Source organism: Ixodes scapularis, unplaced genomic scaffold (genome assembly GCF_016920785.2).
Source record: "Ixodes scapularis isolate PalLabHiFi unplaced genomic scaffold, ASM1692078v2 PGA_scaffold1__304_contigs__length_218370807, whole genome shotgun sequence".
Classification (NCBI taxonomy): Eukaryota; Metazoa; Arthropoda; class Arachnida; order Ixodida; family Ixodidae; genus Ixodes; species Ixodes scapularis.
The window spans coordinates 153,173,586-153,193,746 of record NW_024609846.1 but is presented as its reverse complement, the minus strand read 5'-3'; the positions used below and the strand labels follow the sequence as shown (position 1 = coordinate 153,193,746).

The window sequence follows — 20,161 nt, the reverse complement described above, 5'->3', positions numbered from 1 at the left end:
TTTATTAATCATATTGGAATGCTTCTCCTTGAGGTAGATGTGGAAGCTGGTGTTTGGGTCGGTAGCGTAACTGCGGCATTATGGCATCGCGGCACTGAACAGTACTTTACCATTACTCCCTGAGCTCGAAAGCTGCCGAAGCGGATCCACGCGTGTACTGATCAGGCTACAAACACAGAAAAAATGCTAAAGTACCGAGCGAACGGTTTCGGAAAGCCCCGACCAAAGCAAGTCGTAATAGCTGGCCTTATCACGTGATTCTCCATCCTGCGTCACGGTCGAGCGATCACAGATCTCCAATCGGTCCCGCTCGGGGCCAATAGGGGGCGAGATTTGTAACTTCAGGCAAGTGCAGCAGGTTACGCGCGTCTCGGCCACCTGAACGCCGTGCGAGTGTCCCTTTAGCTTAGCAGAGAGTATTGTGAACAATCGAAGGGGGTCGCTCTTGCCGGAGGATATCAACGGACATCTTTTCCTCAACCAGCTGAAGTAATAATGTGAGAGTCTTTTGGCCTGTCCTCAACCACACATTCAGGTTGATTCATAATCGAAATTCTATATTACGCCACTTATCACGTATTCAAAAGAACAAAAATGTAATTTTAATTTAAAAAGTTATACGTGGAAACTAACGAGACCGACTAATCGATTAATTAATCGTTTAAAGGTGTCGACTAGTCGCGTTAAAATGTTTAATCGACGCCAAGCCCTTGAAATAACACGTGCGTAATTCTTGTAAATCGCTCAACCAGAAAACACATCAGCACTCCCACTTGAAGCAGTAACAGCTTACCGTCGGAGACGCCTAGCCTTGCGCCTTTCACAGCCACCACTGCAGCATGCCTGCCATTGAATTTCTCGACCTGACAAAGAAGAGTGCACATTGAGAACAAAGAGAGCCCACACACAAGTTCCATATGCGTTCCTTCTCAGGTACATTGAATTTCCTGTGACTTCTGTAGTCAAGATACATTAACGCTTAGTGATGAGTACTAAAAGATTGACGAAGGACGGGACAAAAAAAAATGTTGACGAATGCTGACATGACTTTTCTTACACACCCTTTCACCTGAAAATAAGCCGCAGTGGGCGAGCCATTCTATCGGATTCATTTGGTCGGTAAAAGTTTATGAACCATGTAGATAATCTACCCAAAAAGCGTAACGAACTTGCTCCGCCTTGAAAAAAAAAAAAATAGTGCGTCGTTTGCTGCGCGACATGGTAAATATCGGCAGCATCAATTTTAGAAGCGAGAGGAAGCGAAGCTCGCTACTGATCGAGAAGGACGACATCGTCGGGAAACGATGCTCATTTATGGAAAACAGGACAGGACGATTTTCTACCTTGTGCTGTCGAGGGTGACGATAGAATACACCTGTAATTTTGACGGATGACGTATTAAACTGTGATAGAGGTAAGACGTGAGATTGATTGCTTACGGAAAGTACCTTGAAAACGGCGGCAATGAAGAGGATGTCTAAAGGCGCACGCCACCTCTCACAGATGAATAAATACAGCTATAGGTGCGTGATCTCGAGGCATTCATGATGTAATAATTTCAGCCGAGAAGCAGACGGAATCCAGTCAAGCAGCAAGGCGGTGGCGTTACTTGACCATCTCAATCAAGATCATTACGACGTCCAAAGCATTTTCTTGTTGCTCCACCGAACGCTCTGCGGGTGCATTCGCATCGCTGCAAATGTTTGTGTCATGGGTGAGCATCAAGCACACGAAGGAAAACAGGAGCCATCAGCGTTGACGAAGTGTGTCGAAGGAGCCGCGGCGGTTGCTAGCACTAGCTGCGCTCCACGAATCGGGCATACTGAAGACTTCGACGACGACGCTATTCGTTGGATTCTCACGTCGTCACACAGAAGCTACCACAAACAAAATCGAATGCATGTACGTCTTAGCGACTTGAACGCGGTTACGCAAAGCGCTAAGAAATCCCTTCGAGAGTCCGGTGTCTCTCCCGGCCACTTTGATGTCACCATCCATGATCGCTGTCACGCTGAAAAAATATATATTGTCAAACCGTGACGTCACTGACGTGAGGGATATGAGGAGCCAAGTTACATCAGGTACAAGGTTATGCAGAATTAACTGTACTCCTCCAAGTGATCACCAGAATCCGAACGTCAGTAACCTTCGGGAAAGACGCATGCTGATGTTTAAGTAATGCTACGGCATACATAGAGGCTTCAAGTGGCAACAACAATAGATTAATGTGGCTCAGTCGACACCCTGAACTAGCAGGATCCACAACTACAGCCGAACATCGGCTGTACGCACTGGCCCATTTACGACCGTGGAAAAGCATGAGCGCACGGTCTCACGGCGAGGGCGATAATGGCGATTGAATGACAACGTATTGTTGAACCAGTGCGCTGTGTCTTTCTCGGAAACGGGTAGCGGCAAGGGAAATCCCGCTAAGTGAATGCGCTATGTAAGTTTACAGAAAATCCTGAAAGACTAGAGTGCTGACACATCTGTGAAAAGCGTTCTGCCTTATCTGTGCAAGAGTCATCGTGAATTTATGTTTAGTTTCAAATAGGGCGGATAAAAAAATCTAGATTATTGAACTCATAATTTCCGTTCTTATTTAAATATCTATTTAAATCACATGCATTCGTTTTATAATAGTTATACAAAAATCCTATACAAATTAAAAACTACATTTATCTTCAAAATAAGTGCATTCTTAAAAAAGAATGCACTTAATAAAAAAGTCTTAAAAAAGTGATATTTTATAGTTCAAGTCTAATGTCACAACGTCACGCGATTTGGCCACGTGACATGCCACCGTGACGGCACGCCACATGATTGAACGATGTCACGTGCGTTGCCTGCGTGACAACACGACGTCAAGTAGTGATGTCAACTTACGTCATTGATGTGCATTCAAGTTACGTCATTCACCTAGATTCACCGCCACGTCACGTAAACCAACGTTGCGCAACGTGATGTGAAGTCATGTTACTCCACGACTCGACACACAAGGTTACAACGTTACATTTCCTTCAAGAGAGTATGTACCGACGCACAGGACAACCAGTTTCTGATATTAGGGGCTTGCTTTATAAGGCCCATATTCCATGCTCTAAAAGACGCCAGATAGTTTTGCACTGATTATGCGCTATCAATCGCTTTCGGTTAAAACACTGATTTTGGAATTCATCCAAACAATCATCTAGCAAGAAAGGTTGTTTTTCAGAGCGTAACAAAAAAGCAGTCTCCTTCTTCTGTAAAAAGGAATCGGTGTGTTTTCTTTCTCTCTGCACTTCGCTCGCATCACTCAATACTGTTGAGAACTAAATATCCAACGAGTGTGAAAGGTGAGATAAGGTGAGAAAGAAGAGTGTGCGCGGCTCACCCCTTTTCTCTGAAAGTCTCATTTAGAGTCTCACTCTTAGCTTGAATATATCAGTAAGCCGCACGGGTGCCGCTAGTCTTCACTCATTCGTTATTTTCTAGCGACCAAAGTTCTTATGATTTTGGCTACAGTCAGCGACAGGGTAAGAGTTCATTAAAATCCCTGCCTTCAGCACAAGGTCATTGCCCTTTGTCGAACTTTGACTGCCAGCGGTGGCAGTAAGCTCGCGCTAAAGGTGGAGTATCCGCTGAATTGTGTACCTCTTACCGACTGTACAATTATTTTAACTAACCCGCATTCCTTATTTTTTTAGCTTCATCGGACCACAGTATTTTAGGATGAAACCGTTTGTTAATGTTTGTATGGCTTTTTATATCCTGATTTTGGTAAACGTCTTTTACAAATGATCGTGATATTCATCTGAAGCACATCATATTTTGATGTGCTGATGCATTTATGCGATGAAAGCCCGTTCACTCACAATACACACAAAAATTTGTTTTGGCTAGTTCCTTAGTAGAGGTACCAAATGGTTCATATTCCTTCAGCATCAAGAGTGCTTTAACGAGGTATACTTTGCTGAGTAATTAAATTAGTAATTGTTTCATTTTGTAAAGAATATTCTGAAGGCGCAGATACATTAAACCAACTGATAATGAATATGTAAGCTACAAGATGTATTAAAGGGTTTATGTAGCCTTCCATAAATATGATTTAAATCTAATTTGCTTTTTTCGTATAAAATTTATAGTTTTTTTATATTTTCTTTTACCCTGCTTTAAAGCCAGACTGACATATGAGTTGCAAATCAACCGCGAGATTATTTCATTGCGATAGGGACACTGATGACATTTTAATAGATTCCGGAAAAAAAAGCCGCTTGCATGCACAGTATATTCAATTCTTGTATATGAAAAAATTTTTCCTCACAAGGAGTTCTGACCGGGAATTATTTGAGTAATGTGCCAAAAATTGAAATCGTCCAAACAAACCTGATCACCGTAGAGGGTAAGTTGTACACGGCCGGTGTGGTCTGTGATCCAAATGTTTCTCCTTGCTTCCTGTCCAGTGTATGAGGGCTCGAAACAATCGTCCGATTTATCGGTGCATTCCCCGATACCGATTATATCTGCAAACCAAGTTGCGGTATCGAAAAACGACAGAACAAAAGGTCAGTGATACAGACAAAAAAAAAAGAATCCACAAGTATTAAAATTTCATATTAAGTCCCCATTCGCGTCGAACTTCAAATAAAAATAAATCGCCTGACTTAGAGATTCTATCAAAATGTAATTAATATATTATAACACTTGATGATGTTTCTAACAAAGAGCACTTCTTCGTATTGCAATGCTGAAAATATGAGAGATGGCGAAGCAATTTCGTGTGCCATAAATTACTTTTTTCTTTTATAATACAGGCGTCTCTTTTATGGGGTTATTCCATCACTTTCTCTGGAATGCAATAGCGCATAAAATTTGGCAATGAAATGCCGTCACGTAAACTACACCAGTCGTGCACACGTTACTCGATACTGAACCAAATCTCCCGTCAGAAATTTGGTTCAGTATTGCGTGTTTTAGTATTGAGTAATGTTTTATTGCGTATATCAGCAAACGCAAGCACTGTGCATTTGCGTTTGCGTTGCGTGCTCCAGGCTGCACATGCTTGTTGTTGCCATGCGCCAATCCAAGACCACAGTTTGGCCTAAGCGCACACACGGTGGGGAGCACGCGCCTACAAACAGTGCAAACTGTTTACACTGTTTGTGCAAATAAATATTAAGTGCAAACAAGACGTGACATGCCAAAGTACACCCGGTACATAATTAATTACTTCTCGTTGTTTTATCCAAAACCTGGTGTTTTTTTTTTTTAATTTTGTTCGTTACTTAGTATGAAATTACGCGGCTCTAAATTCAGTCTTCGGTTGCACTGTTGTAGGCGTGGCCCATGTGCAGACGTTTCATATCACGTGAATCAGGATTCTTCGAGCGGATAGTGCCCTCATCTGACCTGAGCAAATGCAGACTTGTTTGTAAAAGCGCGTTGGCGTATTAGGTTACGTATCTTACCGGGTAGAATATACTACAGATCCTAGCGAAGGCAAAACTCATCAACGCACATCTGAGAAGATTCATGCTTTTAAGAAGGACGCGTAACGACAAGGTAAATTTTAGGATTACGTACAAGGCAATGTATACTGATCTGAGGGAGACAAGACCGCTGCATCAGCACAAGTCGTCAGGTTTTTTACCTTGCCTGTGCTTCGAACCCAACTTAACAACATGACAGCCGACGCTGGTTGAGTTTCCTTCGAAGTAATTAGATGAGACCAACGCCAGCTGGGTCACCGACTTCCACAGTACCAACAGGAACGTAGCAATGCACCTTTGGTGACCTATCGCCCGTCACATGCTAAAAGCCCAGCGGCAAATGGCCCTCAAATGAATTTATATCACCCGGGCAGCCAATCGCTTCACCTAATTTTTCTTTAACATCGTTCACGTCATGGCTTGGCGAACTATATTTTTTTTTTTAACCTGGCACCGAGAGTGGTTTGCTGCTTGACATGCTGATATCGGCATGTCACGCAGCAGACGAGGCATTACTTTCTCGAATACGGAGCGAGTCTGATACGTATCCGGATGAAGCATCTACTGTCAATGACTGTATGTGTCATCGACTGCGTTGAAGAAAATAAAAAGGCCGCTGGAGTTTCTCGCGGTCACGTTCCGTCCTAGCCAAGCACAGTAACAGGGCTGTAATGCGATGCTGTTCCTCATGCTGTAGCCGACAACAAGATGGCTTTCATGAAAAAAGCTTCCCCGGTTTATGGTTTCGGGTTCTTTTTTCTAGGGCTGGGCGTCGATTAAAAGTTTTAACCCGATTAATCGCCACCCTTTAATCGATTAATTAATCGATTAATCGGTCTCGTTTATTTCATTGCAAAATATTAAAAAAGTATATTTTTTTTGCTGAATCTGTGATAAACGGTGCAATGTATAACTTAGATTATGAATTAATCTCGATATGTAGTTAAGAAGAGTATCAGATACCTTTCGCTAAATATTACTTTTGCCGCGTGAGGCAAAGATGTTCGTTGATATTCTCTAGAAAGAGCGGCTTCCTTTCATTGTTCACAATAATCTCTACTGCGCTAAACAGACACTCGAACTACGTGGAAATGGCCGGGGACATGCGTAACCTCTGTACTTAATCGGATGCTATAAAAATATCGCCCCTGTACAGTTTAACTTGTTCTAAAATTTGACCTAAAGGTCACCCTTCGTACAGGCGTATTCGCCAACGTCTGCGTTATGGAAGTGTTTAATTTTGAGTTTTTTTTGGTTCGTCTAAATTTTACCGATTAACCAGTTAAAAAATTTAATCGCGATTAAAGCATTAATCGATTAATCGGTAGGTTAATCGATCATTTGCCAGCCCTACTTTTTTCCATTAACACCTTCCGTAAAAATGCGAAGTAAAAAAACTAAAATCACGAATGGTTTAACTAAGGCCCGTTCACACCCTTGAGGTGGGCTACTACTGACTGAGACAAGACCGGTTTTGAGCCTTTTGTGACGGCTTACAACCTGCTGCGCCGCCGCGGAGCCGATCGTAAGCTGTTACGAAAAGGCCTAAAATCCGTTTTAGCCCCTTCGGTCCTAAGAAGCTGCAAGTCAGTGAACGGGAATTTATTCCCTTCCAGATGTCACATACCGATGGCGGTGCCCTTGTTGGTGCGCTGAAGGTCTTTTACCATAGCAAACTTGAAAGCCGACAGTGTCGGAATCCGAGGGGTAGCCTCGTAGCAAGGAGTCACAGTCGTCTGGTCGGTGAACAGCAGCTCGTTATCGTTCTCCACAGAAACATAGGTCCGATCGGCCGGTGTTAAGTCACCCCCCGAGATGTAGTAGACCTGAAAGAAATCGCAGGATTCAACAAACCAGTGCGCTGAGAACCAGCGCTCCCGCTATGGCCCTGTTTATGATGTACGTTTTGTGTTTGTGTTGTATTAACCATAGTGCGGTATAAAATGTGCTTTCTGTGTCTCATCGTTAGTGTAATTGCGCGGTCGTAATGCTTGCCAATTATGTCTTGGACTCTGTTGAAAGAGGTGATGATATTGAATAAAGATACTAGTGGCAAAAGGGTGCTCTTTGATTAAAAGCCAGGGTACGGTGTATACAATTGCGAACCCATTCTTTTTAGGTTATACTTGTCAGTTTTTGGAACGCCATCTGACCACTTACAATAGACACTTAATGTTCCCCTTCCGTATATGGGTTGCCTTTAATTTTCTCCGACAAACTGATGACATGACGTAATGCAATGACTAGACGTGGCATATCAGTCGAATGTGGGGGCCAAAAACAACCCGTACAACACTTTGAATGACTACATTCGTTATGCATTCACAAAATTTTGATTGTAGTGTGTGAATCTCGCCATTGAATCTCATTAAATGTTTGAAAATGACTTCATATTTTCATAGCTTGTGGGATATCTCTGACAATAAAAACAATTCCAAGTCCATCTCCAAAAAACAGAAAGATTTGTATCTGATGTACGATAACAAAGTAGAACGAGAATTTAACCCCCAAAAGACTTCTTATCGTTGAACTGTACATTAGAAGATAATAAGACCGCCCCGAAAAAAGATGCAACTAGATAAGGATAGGAGCCACAAATATACATAATAACCCACCTCCCCCAGTCAAACGCACATCAGTTCATAGTGACCCAGAATACTCGCACGTTTCAGTTCAAAGAAAATACAACTACATTCGGCATTCGTCCATAGGTGTAAAACGTAAAAGCCAAATGTTATATTCTCAAAAACGAGAGGTCGTAAAGCAGTGGTGAATTAAAGAAACAAAGAATTTTAATGTATCCATTTTGTGCCAAAACAACTATATATCATTTGGTGTCGCGAGCATCGACGAAGTCGTCCGAGCGAGCAGGTCAAGTCTTATTTTAAGCGCATTCTTATTTCAGAAACATCGAATCCCAAAACGCAAGCTAACTTAGTGATTGAACTGTAACGTTAGAGGAGAGCGATGAAGATGTAAAGAAAAAAAATCGGTGATAATGTTGAACCCCTCTATCTTAATAGTAGGTTCGTTTGCTGCCAACACTGCCACGCATTGAGTAATGTTATACTTCGCGAATGTTATATTTCCCATTTTGGTCTTGCCATGAAGGACTCACTTTGTTGAGTTGAATTCTCTCGTAGAATCCCACCCACTTGCAACATCGGTTACTCATTACCATGGCGTTGATCTCAGCGCTCTCGTCCCGCAGTTCAACAGAGAACATGTACAGGCCGTCCTTGGGGTGAATGGAAGACTTGTGGGTGACGCGTGCTCGAATAGTCCACCTGAACCGAAGAGCAGTGCGAATTTATTACCAATCATAATTTAACACAGAATAAGTTTCGCCAGCCGAATTGCATGATAAAGCCGTCATGCAGAAGAGGTACGTGCCAGCGTTAAATAGAGACACGTTACTATAGTTACGATGGTTATCTAGGGCAGCCTCTTGCAATCAACATGACCGAGAGCGACGTTCGGTTTTTCGCCGCTTCAAATATTGGGCATTCTTCTGCATGCTCGACGTGCGTCTCGACTTCAATCAGCAAAAGAAAAGATTGAAGTACTTCAAATTACACGTTGTAACACGACCGCTGGATCCACAGGTTCTCAGAAACAGCTGACCAGGACACTATATACTGACCGGCTGTGCTTCACTGACAAGGCCTAGCAGCAACGCGCTTCTGAGCTCCTTCCCCACTAACGGTCGATTTGCTGAAAAAAGACCGCACAATATTTTTTTTTTCTTAAGTGGACCGTTTTGTATGGATAGCGAGACGAGACCCTGACCTTTATTTTACGCTCAGATGGCCACTCTGGTACGCTCAGCATGGTATTGTGACTTTCAGAGTAGAAAGCGGTGGTGGCGGACGCTGTCGCAGGTTGGATCTGCTGTTTTGTTTGTAGTAGAGCTCGTATAAACATGCATAATTTTCAGATCACGTAGTATGTGCAAATTATGGTTTGAATATGTCTCTTTCATTCCGGCGTGACGGCGATAAAAACATAAACGAGGGTCGGTAGAGCATAGCTCTTGGTATAACACGATGCTAGCCCAGCACTTCACCTGCCGTACGTCGCGACAGCATTGAGTCGCAACGCAGTTCGTAAAAGCCGTTGGAAAATTTTGGTCCTGTAACCAGCGGTTACCAAGAAGCAGTCCGACCGGCATCGTCAGAGGTAACCAGATATGTCTCAAATACTCTACTCAAGATACTGTATTTCAAACAGTTTTGGTAGTAATTTGGTGTCTTGAAACTACATTTGATGGAAACTATTTGCTACACCCTCCTAATTACATTTCTCAGTTCCTCTTACTTATTATTTGTAAAGGGAGCTTCTGGTAAACCTCACAACAGCCTGCCACGCTTCGCTAGGAGACCTAGCTTCTTCGGGGCTAGGTTTCCTAATGAAACGTCAGCACGTCGGTCTGAGTTTTTGCAGGCGCTCCCCCTTCACGTTCTTCTGCCAGCTTCGCTCCCCCCGGTGTTTTGTTCACAACCAAAAATCCCAAAACACATTTTAGAATTAAAAAAAAAAAAAACACGCGGAAACTTTTTACGGGAATAGGAATCAGCCCACCCTACGCATATTTGAGCGATCACAAACTTGAAGTGGAAGCTTGAAGCAGGAGCCGATATCGACGCCACCGACGCTCTGCTGTTATCTTCTGTTTCCTTTCTAGTTCTTGGGCACAAGTTCGCCCCATTAAACGTTTCAGTTTCCTCAGTTATTTTTGTTTCCTGTTTTGTTCCTTCGTGACAATATTTTTGTTTGCTCTTTGTAACAGTCACCAGTGTGATACTACCTGCAATGAAACTGCATAAAATAGCCCTGCGATTTTCTTTTCTTTGCTTTTGCTTCTTGTAAACATAGTATTATGGTGTCAAGGAAGTCGATATTCCCGCGTGCATGGCCGAAAGGGAATGCTTCTCCGTACTTGTAAAAGATTTTAGCTTACTCTTATCCCTAGGCCGCTAAACTCGTAAAACACAAAGTTGTGGCTGAAGTTCATGGAGCGCACCGATTCGCCTGTCACGACGATGACTTCGCGCTTTTTCGCTGCCGTCCCATCGTCGGTCCGCGAACTTTTGGCTCCAACCTTGTGTCTCACGAGTTTGGGGCCCCTAGTGTAAAATATAACGAGGCCAGATTTACCTTGGCGAGTCAGTCTCGCCCTTTGCAATCGCATATTTTAGGCCGTATATTCGAGATACCGAGTGTAATAAACAACGACCCCAACGCAGACTTGCCGACTTACTCACTCCCGCAGTCTCGCGCTAAGCAGCGTTCACGCCGACCCATCGTCGCTCTCTGCTGCCGCCGTGGACGCTCACTGCTTTTCTCGATGCTCGTTCTTTCTTTTGTTTCGGGATCAAGTTCGCCAGATTAAACGTTTAGTTTTTGCCTGTCCACTCGCCACCTCATTAATTGTAATTCTTGACAATATTACGCAACGCAGAAGTACGTTGAAAAGAACTTAAATTACTCACTAAGTATTTGAACTCCAGCCAAGATATTTTGCAGGAAACGTTAAACCTTAAATACCTTAAATACAATTTTATCAGGTATTTAGGAACATTTCCTAAGTACTTCTGTCTAGTATATGTAAGAGACTGCGGCCGGAGCGGAGCTGGTGAAGCAGACGAGACTTGCGCCGCTTGCGCCTTGCCACCCGCATGCCTGCTACGTGACGTCATTGCACAACTTGGTCGAGCATGAGCGTGACGAGCAATGTTACCCGCCGCAAAAAAAGTTTTGGTTTGTGGTTACATTTTAATGACGATTGTTCAAATAATGTATAACTTTTCGGGACAACAAATTATATTAGCGGCGAGATGTTTTGGTGGCGCCCTCCTATGGTTCCCCCTTGTGACGTCATTACCTTGCGAACAACAAATTGGATGGTGTTTGTAAATAGCATTGTGGAAGCCTGAAATCAATGCTCTCTCAAAGCAACACTGCCAACACCGTCGAAATTAAAGTTCTTTCATTCCTCTTATTTTCGTCGATGGTATACCCTTTCCGACGTCATGGTCAGCTCTTGGGCCAATCGTGGAAGGCCGACCACAGCGACGCTTTCGGTCGCGCACGTTGCCAATAGAGACATTTATTAGTTGGTGATGCACCATTACCCCGAACTTTCTTCAGTTGCTTCGATGTCAGCGTATCTCCGAGTAGCGCGCGCCTTATACAGGGTGTGCGGAGGTAACCAACAACAGACATGACCGAACTCCAGGGGGAGCATATTCCCTCTGGTCAGCTATTGTTTTGATTATTTTTGAGGACCCATATTGAGTAGCGCGTACTTTCAAATTTTTACCGCTGAGGACTAAATGCGTTACTTCCTGAAATTTACTAATACGAAATTCAAGTGCCTTCCTAATCTCTTGGTTGAAAGGAAAGAGCCCTTGTCCATCAGGGAAATATAAATCTGCCAAAGGTATTGCTTTTGCGTCTTCAACTACCTATTCGAGCCATCTGGCCAATATACCTGACAAAGACTTAAAACCTTCAAGTCCATAAACGTGTTTAACTGCTCCGTGAGCGGCAAGGCATTGGCGATAGACACATACCTCCTCCAGGCGCTGAATATACGCACCAATCTTCCCCCAGGGGTCGCCCAGCTGGGTCTTGGTTTTAGCAGACAATCTTCCGAAAGTTTTTTATTACTAATACTAATTATTTATTTGGGCTCAGTAGAAATGATCTACGCGCACACGGCTTTCTTCCCAAAGTAACGTGTCAGCTTCCATTTATGCGTGCGGTAATAGACCTTATGGTACCTATCATTGCACAGAAATCGTCGGTGCAGGCGCCGCTGGCGCCGCATCCTCGCCTTTGTCGCTTTGCCCCATCTGTCAGCAGCACATTGAAGTAGGCGAGCACCGTCCAGCTTGCTGTGATCACCCAGGCACGGCGGCGTCAGCGGCGTCCGTCACTTTCAAATAATCGAAAGAACTTCAAGTGTGCGATTTTGTTTGTGCCGTTGCGCATCGGAACACAAGGTAAACATGGGAGAACCGGAGGTATCTCAATCCCCCTGATATGACTGCCGGAAGTGGCGTGAACGTACTGTAGAAGAGTGCAATCCACTTATGACGATATTCCTGCTGGCGCAGCTGGCCAAGTAGGCAGCACGGCCGTGGCCTAACGGTTGTCGTGCTTGCCTCCCACGCCAAGAGCCAGGGTTCTATTCCTGGGAGTGACCAGTCTTTTGTTCATTCTTGCAATTTAGTGTTCTGGTAAATTCGAGAACCGTGTTGCTTGTTTGAGGTCCGAATGTTCTACGCGCCGAACCTTCTCCACCGATCGTCCCAGAAGCCCACGCGTGTACATACCAGGCTCCGGGTGCCGAGCCGCACTCTCGCCTCAGTGTTCGATCCTGCTGCTTCGCCGACTTCGACGCCCGCGACGCTTTTTAGTTAGCTTTTTTTTTTTTTTTTTTTTGTCCTTTTTGTTTCAGGCACAAGTTTTCCCCATTAAACGTTTAGTTTCCTCAGTTATCCTTTGCTTTATTACCTCTTCATTCGTGACAATATTGATAAAACCTTAAATTCAATCTTTCTGACTGATTATTTTTGTATCTGCTTTGAAACGGATCGTTTCTCGTCTCGATACTCTAGAAACTGGTCGTTGTAAGCGGACATCGTCATATATGGTATCGTTATAAGTGGTTTGCACGTACAGGAGAAAAGGGGGGCTACCGATCACGCCAGTTGGTGGCTTTTGCGCGTCCGGCATTGCATACAACTTAAGGAAAGCGAGGCGTTGCTTATTACGCTGACGCTGACTGCGTTCTGATTGGTCCTTCGGGCGTTCTTATTAGCATATACCACCATCTCATTGGCTAGGGAACGATAATAAGATGCTTAGGAGTCGCCCGGCGTCTGTTAAGCTCTCAGTGACTACGTAGAGAACAAAACCGTACTGCTCGATTTTCTACGGCACTTACAGGCGGGAAGCTTAAAACCCGTACACCCCGACAAGTCCCTAAGACTTAAGCTGACCAGAACCTCTTTTGTATTTTTATCTGTGATAGAGTTAATATTATTATCATAGAATGGCCACAAGTGCCGCATCATCAATCGGCTGCAAATCACGTTCCCGCCCATTGGACACGAGGCCCATCTGAAGTTTGACGCAGCACTCGTAGTCAATCTATGACTCGTGCTGGCCACCGGTGTGGGCCGTAGAAAGTCCGGCACTCGGGCTAAGGTGCCCGGAACAGCATCTCCGACTGCTGGGTTTGCCGCGTCCAAACAAGCGGTCCCTCAATTTGCGCCTAATGACGTCATAGAAGTTTCGTGCTAAAGAGCCTACATTACAGACAGTGTTAAACTGCCCGATTGAGGTTACGTGGTTTATGGGCCACACTTGCAATGCGAGCTGCGAAGAGGTAACCGAAGCGTTGATTTTCTGCAAACATCCCCACTTTCCTCCTGCTTTTCTTCTCGTATTCGCGACTCCAGCGACCTATAGGGGGCGCCACCACCAAACAAACATGGCGGCTGAGTCCAGGTCGCGTCGGGTCGGCCGCGCCGCCTGAATGGGTGGCGCATTCAATTTAACAAATTTTCTTTTGTTGAATGCCCAATTTTATGGGTATTTGAACTGAGACTGTTAAGTGTAGCCGGTGCGCATAAACTTGCCGAGCATTGTTTTGTTTTGCCGGTGTTTTTTGTTCTTTTCATGTCAAACTTTCGTTTCGGAGACTTCGATCAAAACCGAAACTATGGGCTTCGGAGAAACGGTAATAGACTCTAATTAGTTTTGATCATCTATGGAAAGCGGCGAGGGCTACAAAATTGTTCCACCGAGAGTAAGTTTTAGCTAACTCGCATGCCTCGACCATGCGATTTATCTGTCCGCGAAATTGAGCTTTTGTGCCTGTCCGCGTTTCAAGAAACAGCTCCAGTCGTGTGCTCGGTCAAGAACACAGGCTGCAGGAAAATTACAAAAATTAAGCAAGCGCTTCTTGAGCCAAGCAGCATGTCAACTCACTGGCGCTTCACTAAGCAAGTGATACTCGTATTTCAATTCAGGTTTTAGTAGCAATCGAGAAGTCATTTTGACGAATATGCGGATTATGTATTATATTACGTACTATGTCCCACTAAAGCGATATTAGTATGTTCTTCGGGTTGAAATATGAACTTAGTTAACTAACTATTAGGTGAACTGCTGAATAAAAGTATATTTGACAGACAGAGAGATACTACTTAAACTTAGCCAAATGGTTCTAGCCGGTAGAACGGAGGCGAGTGCAGACAAACTGAAGAGAGTCTTCATTGGAGATTCACGCAGAACCTCTCTGTGCATTGAACTTGACTTCGAATCCTGAACGGATAAAATGAGTATTTTTTTGTGGCCGGTCAACCTGAGCAATGTAGACGTATATTGCTGCTGGCTTCGACAGGGGTTATAATATAAATATTGGAGGCGCGATAGATCCTAATGACGTGACAGCTTCTAACTTTGCAAGACGCGTCCCCCACCTTTTGAAAGCAGATAATTTCCCTCATTAATCATATGCAGCAAGCAGGTTTTCTGAATCAAGTAATTGCGAAATTAGCCCAATTCCTTCAATGTGATCTTTTTCGGCGAAAAGCCGCTAAGATGAATAGCCAACGCACCGGCCGGCGTTAGTGGCTGAATTAACCTGAAGCTAATCGAGCACAACCAAACTCAAGGAAAGCAGCTATCGAACCTTCCCATTCACTTGACTGCAACATTGGTGTTCCCTCCAGTGAAACACTTCGTCTGTCGAACTCAGTCCACTGTTTTACATCCTTATAAAGAAACCACTTATCAGTTACCAACCAGTCGTCACTTTGAATGTGATTAGAGACAGACGAGAAATCAAAACGTTTTTCTGTGATTCCTCCTCATCCAAAAAATTGAAAGCACGCGACCGTGTGTTGTGGAGTAAACCGTCTTTCAAACACGTGATGGAAAGAAACAATCTACTGAGACTTCACCACACTAATGAACACTCAAACAAACTTAAGAAATTTTCGGACCTTCGTCAAATTACATTGCTGGCCCCCGCGCCGACAGCACGTGTCCGCGAAAGCCATCAGAGACGCGGCGGGGCGCGGAGCGACCTGGACCAACTGGTTCCCGGTTTTCCCGCCTGGCGGCGTCCGTTTTGCTGGAGTCGCGAATACGCAAAAACGCAAAGCGTGCGCAATTGCGATTGATCGCCGCCGGCGATGTCCGCCATTATACTGTAAATGCTCCCCATGGTTTGAGATGAACTCCCTCTGCAGTCTAGATTACCTATGTCATGCTGTTGCCGGTCGCGATCCTGGCGGAGCCGGAACAGCGTTGGTGGACCTGGCAAACGCTTGTTCTGCTGCAGGTCGGAGTCGACGGTAGGAAGCTATGCGGCGTCGGCAGTCTATTGATACTTAAATGTATAAATATAAACAAGATCGCCTGTATCGTAGACAGTGGCCTTCGTTAAATCTCCAGGGTCGTCCTCATCCATTTCAAAGAAAAGATGCACACGGAGATACGACAGAAAGACACGTTCGGAATAGTTTATGACGGAACAAGGCCACCAGCAAAGACACGTACGTACACGCACCAAGAGACAAGTCACGCGCTGCCGCGGTCGGCAAAGCGACGGTCCCTTAACCCCCAAAAGTGTATTGAACGATTCCCGCGAGGGTTCGCCTCGATCGTGGCCAAATCCTGAAAAATGCCCATTCCCCCACCTTCTCAGTTCTTTAAGCCCTTCTGGCACGCTAAGCGCCTCAGCGGCTTATAGTCTCCCAAACCTGAGCAACAGGGATTATTCACACTGGCAGGAAATATGCACCGAAAGGGGCTGTTGCTATCGCTTGACTGGCATTCGGGGATCGCTGTTGGGACTATATTCTGAGACGGGCTCACGAGTTTCTTTTCGGGAAGGACTATATACTCCTTTCATTCCTGAACTGATAGTACGGTGGAGGCTACGTGCTCGTCGGACCAGTATTATGCTGTCTTTAGTCACGTGATTACGCTTCCGTGCATACACACATACAGGGAGCGGGTTCAAGTGATGATAAATATGGCGGCTGATTGGTTCGGTGAGCGCGTAACTCCCACAGCACTGTAAACTCAACGGTCAACGGAGATTTCTTTTTTTTTTTCTTAATGGCGAGCGGTGTTTAGATGCGGATAGTGCGTTCACTTGTTCTTTTTTTTTTTCTTTTAATTACGCGCCAAGCTATGTTTTGGCGGCGCGGTGTACGTTCAGAGGCGCAGATATGTCACCAAGAAATGACTTAGATTCGCATGTCATGGTAAGCCGTTTTGCCGCTTACTGACGGGTTGTGTGAGGATACCGAGTTGTCTTGGAGAGGCAGAGCAGAGCTCGTCTGGTCATGGCACGTAGTGAATCATCTTCACTTTCAACGTTTGCTTCTTTTAGAAGACGGTCGTACATCGTCGTGCCAACCTCAGCCGGAAACGTTAAGCTGATGCTCCGCCGCAGTCTCCCCTTTTGACATTTGTATTCTTTTAGGCAGTTGACTCACATCAATTTCTCCGGAAACAACAGAGAATAAACGATCCGAGACCTGATAGTTTATTGTACTATATACGACTCACGTAATTTCGTGGATATCGCCAAGAAAGGATGTTGGGAATATTTAGTGGGACTGACATTTTACGATTGGAAGTTGCTCGCTATGTACTGGTTGCGGTGGAGTGATGTATTAGCGTGATCAGTTTTTCCTATGTCATGAAATTTGTCAAAATAAGTTCTCCATAAAAATTAGTTCGCTTCCGTATTTAATGAGATTGCAGGAATAGTAAAAACTCCTATACTTATTCTTATATTTATAAAATAATGATTGGTCCAATAATATACATATGGTCAAATAAGATCACATTAGATCATACAAGAACCTTATAAGAATATATAGTAACAAGAAAATATTATATAAGGATTAAAAAACTGAAAATAAGCTTCTTGTATTTTTTTATTAAATATTATGTAGCTGTTACATATTCTTATATGCTCTTATGTGACCTTATTTGATTATACGCGTTTTCTGGGCCAAGGAATTTCATATACATATAGGATTGTTTACTTGGGTGGCGCTCTAATAATAAAAACGAAGAAAAAAAAACTGCGAAATATTTAGAATAGAAATCCTCGAACGGAGAAAAACGTTTTCATTCAGAAAAAAACTGTCGTCGATGTTCTCTTGTCTGCAAAATTATTTTTATACATTTGTTCAAATCAACGAACCACGTGATGAGCTCTTTGCGGCATGTCGATGCCTGCATACGACAAGAATAGAGTCTTGGCTTTCTTCAGTTTTAGTTTATGCGCTGTTCATTCCAAAGCTAACAGTGCGTTGGGAGCTACGTGGTGACCGAATCAATGAACCGCTTCCTTTCATCTCGTGACCCCACTCTCTGCGCCTAAGTAAGGGCGGGGGCGTCACCAGGTGGGAAAAGATAGGCGTATGACTGCTCCGACGATCACGCAGCATCCACGGCTCTGTTGGTGCTCCAAGTCGGAGGCGCAAAGTCAAGGGCAGCTTGAGAAGGGGGAAGTGGATAAGAAAAAACAAGCGGCCTCTGAATTTCTCTGTGGCATTGCTAGCTGGCCGCTAGACTAATATTTTCTAATACTAAATGGCGACGTAAAACGTAGGGGCTTTTTCCTTCTTTCAGCTGCCGGAAAAAGGGCGAGGAAAACATAGAGGAGAGTAAGCTTCCTTCTTTCTGCTTATTGAACGGGCTTTAAGCAATGTCTTAGTTATTTTGAAAACCAGAAGGTTTAGTCACTTTCGCTTGATACCTTTTTTGATATGAACAAATGAATGTTTCCTTGAACAATAGAAGGAAGTTTGTAAATAAATTATTGAACACACTGATCATCCAATACACTGCTTGAGCCATAGTCCCGAAGATACTAGTATTAGGAACAGTAATCACCGTTTGATTCGGAAACCCAGGATTATGGATAAAAAATGCGCCTGTCAAGTGGGAAAAACACTACATGGTTAACGGTAGATGAAAGTTATCCACCCAAGATAGCGGCACTGAGGCGAGACTAATATTAACAACAGAGGTGACCGGAGCGAAGTAAAGTATGTTTCCACGGCAAACGCGGAAATTATTAGGTTGTTCAAAACTATCGAAATGAAGAAAGTCTAAAAAACAAAGTAGCTTCAATATTGTGTTCGAATTGCTAACAAAGAAAGTGGCCGGCTCCTAATCCTAACAAAGAAGGTTAAAATCGCCATACATGTACATTCAAAATTTTGAGAAATCATTTGTTTCTTTCCGGAATGTAATATGCTCAGAGAAGACAATGGGATGAAACATCCGCGGAAGGTAGTAATTACCAATGAGAAAATCGCTGCCGTTGGCAGACATTACTTCATTCCACAAAGTCTTAGGAGAACACAGTTATAACGTCGTTATAATCTTGTGTAACTTCAAGCTGTATACTTCAAGAACTTGACGCTCAAAACCGAAGAGTCATACTAAATTTATCAAGATATTCGGATAATTGTGGTAGAATTAATTAACCAGCCGCCTTTATCTTACCTGTCAGAGAACCTCCCCAGGGAGCTGATGGGCACGACAACCTTGGGGTCGTCCGCTCTGGATCGATTCATTAGGCGGTCTTTGGTTTTCTCGGAAGGGATGCAGAGAAAGCAGGGTCGGGTCCGTGGAGCCAAATCAGCCGGACGTCTCAAGTGACTATAAAAAAGTTATACATTACTAATTATTAAAACTAGAACTAGGCGTGGGTTTAAACCGATTAATTGGTAACCCTTCATCGGCGAGCAAGTCGAATAGCCGAAAATATTATTCCCGACCAGGAATTATACTTCGTAAAGTTTAAAATAGATTTTAATTTTAATTACTTTTTTTACTATGTTAAAAATGCCATTAAAAAGATGTGCAGCCAGTTGTGGACCGGGTTCCTGGAGAACGCTCGGGATTGCCGGCACCGGAATCGATGACATTGCGGCATGTTGGCGTGACGAACACAACAGTTTTTTTTTATATATTAACTTGGCTTCGGAGTTCTCTCAACTGGTGATCTAAAAGAGTTTCGCGAAATGCGTTTCCACGCGATGCCTTTTGACTTTCAAACGACGCTTCACGTCTTTCTTTGTTCTAGAAAGCCGACGCTCGAGGATCGTCCTCTTTCCAACATGTCCAGGAATCAAATGCTGATTCGACACCCTGCACGTGCGCTTCGCTCGTGACCAGCACGCGTGTCTCCTCCGTTCCGCAGAGCCGTACATGCCGGGTCGATCCGCTGGTGGTGGCACAAGCCTTGAAGGGAAGATTCAACCCCTGTTGGGCCCAGGAGTGGCAAACTAAATGTCGAACAACGCACCAGACGTGACTTGCCAAACGCACATCGCAAAAAGACTCCTTTGACACTTGGCGCTGCGCCAAAAAGTTAAGGAAAATCAATTTACAATTTTGTTTTATCTATATAGTTCCTCTGAATGACCGTGACATATATTGCTGAAGTGACGTACCGCAAAATGTGTCCAGCTCCAAAGCCAACCGATTAATTTATACAACAACTGAGAGCGATTAAAGCATCAGTTGATTAATCGGAATGTTGATCGATAATTTTCCAATCTTTAAATTGGTCACACATTAATTATAAGGGAAAAATTCACTCGTCTGAGGTAGAAAACTTTGTTATCTGAATT

At 43.9% G+C, this 20,161-nt stretch overlaps 1 protein-coding gene across 1 annotated transcript in view; it reads right to left on the bottom strand.

Annotated features, from left to right (window-relative positions):
• LOC8038431 (replication protein A 70 kDa DNA-binding subunit-like) overlaps positions 1-19,099 on the bottom strand; it is a 34,161-nt gene extending 15,062 nt beyond the window's left edge. The window contains exons 1-5 of the mRNA XM_040504307.2: positions 19,029-19,099; positions 8,587-8,755; positions 7,096-7,294; positions 4,366-4,502; positions 794-863 (exon numbers count right to left, since the gene is read on the bottom strand). Coding sequence (XP_040360241.2) covers positions 794-863; positions 4,366-4,502; positions 7,096-7,294; positions 8,587-8,755; positions 19,029-19,099 — 646 coding nt within the window. The remainder of the gene's footprint in view (positions 1-793; positions 864-4,365; positions 4,503-7,095; positions 7,295-8,586; positions 8,756-19,028) is intronic.
• Between the last annotated feature and the right edge of the window lie 1,062 nt (positions 19,100-20,161).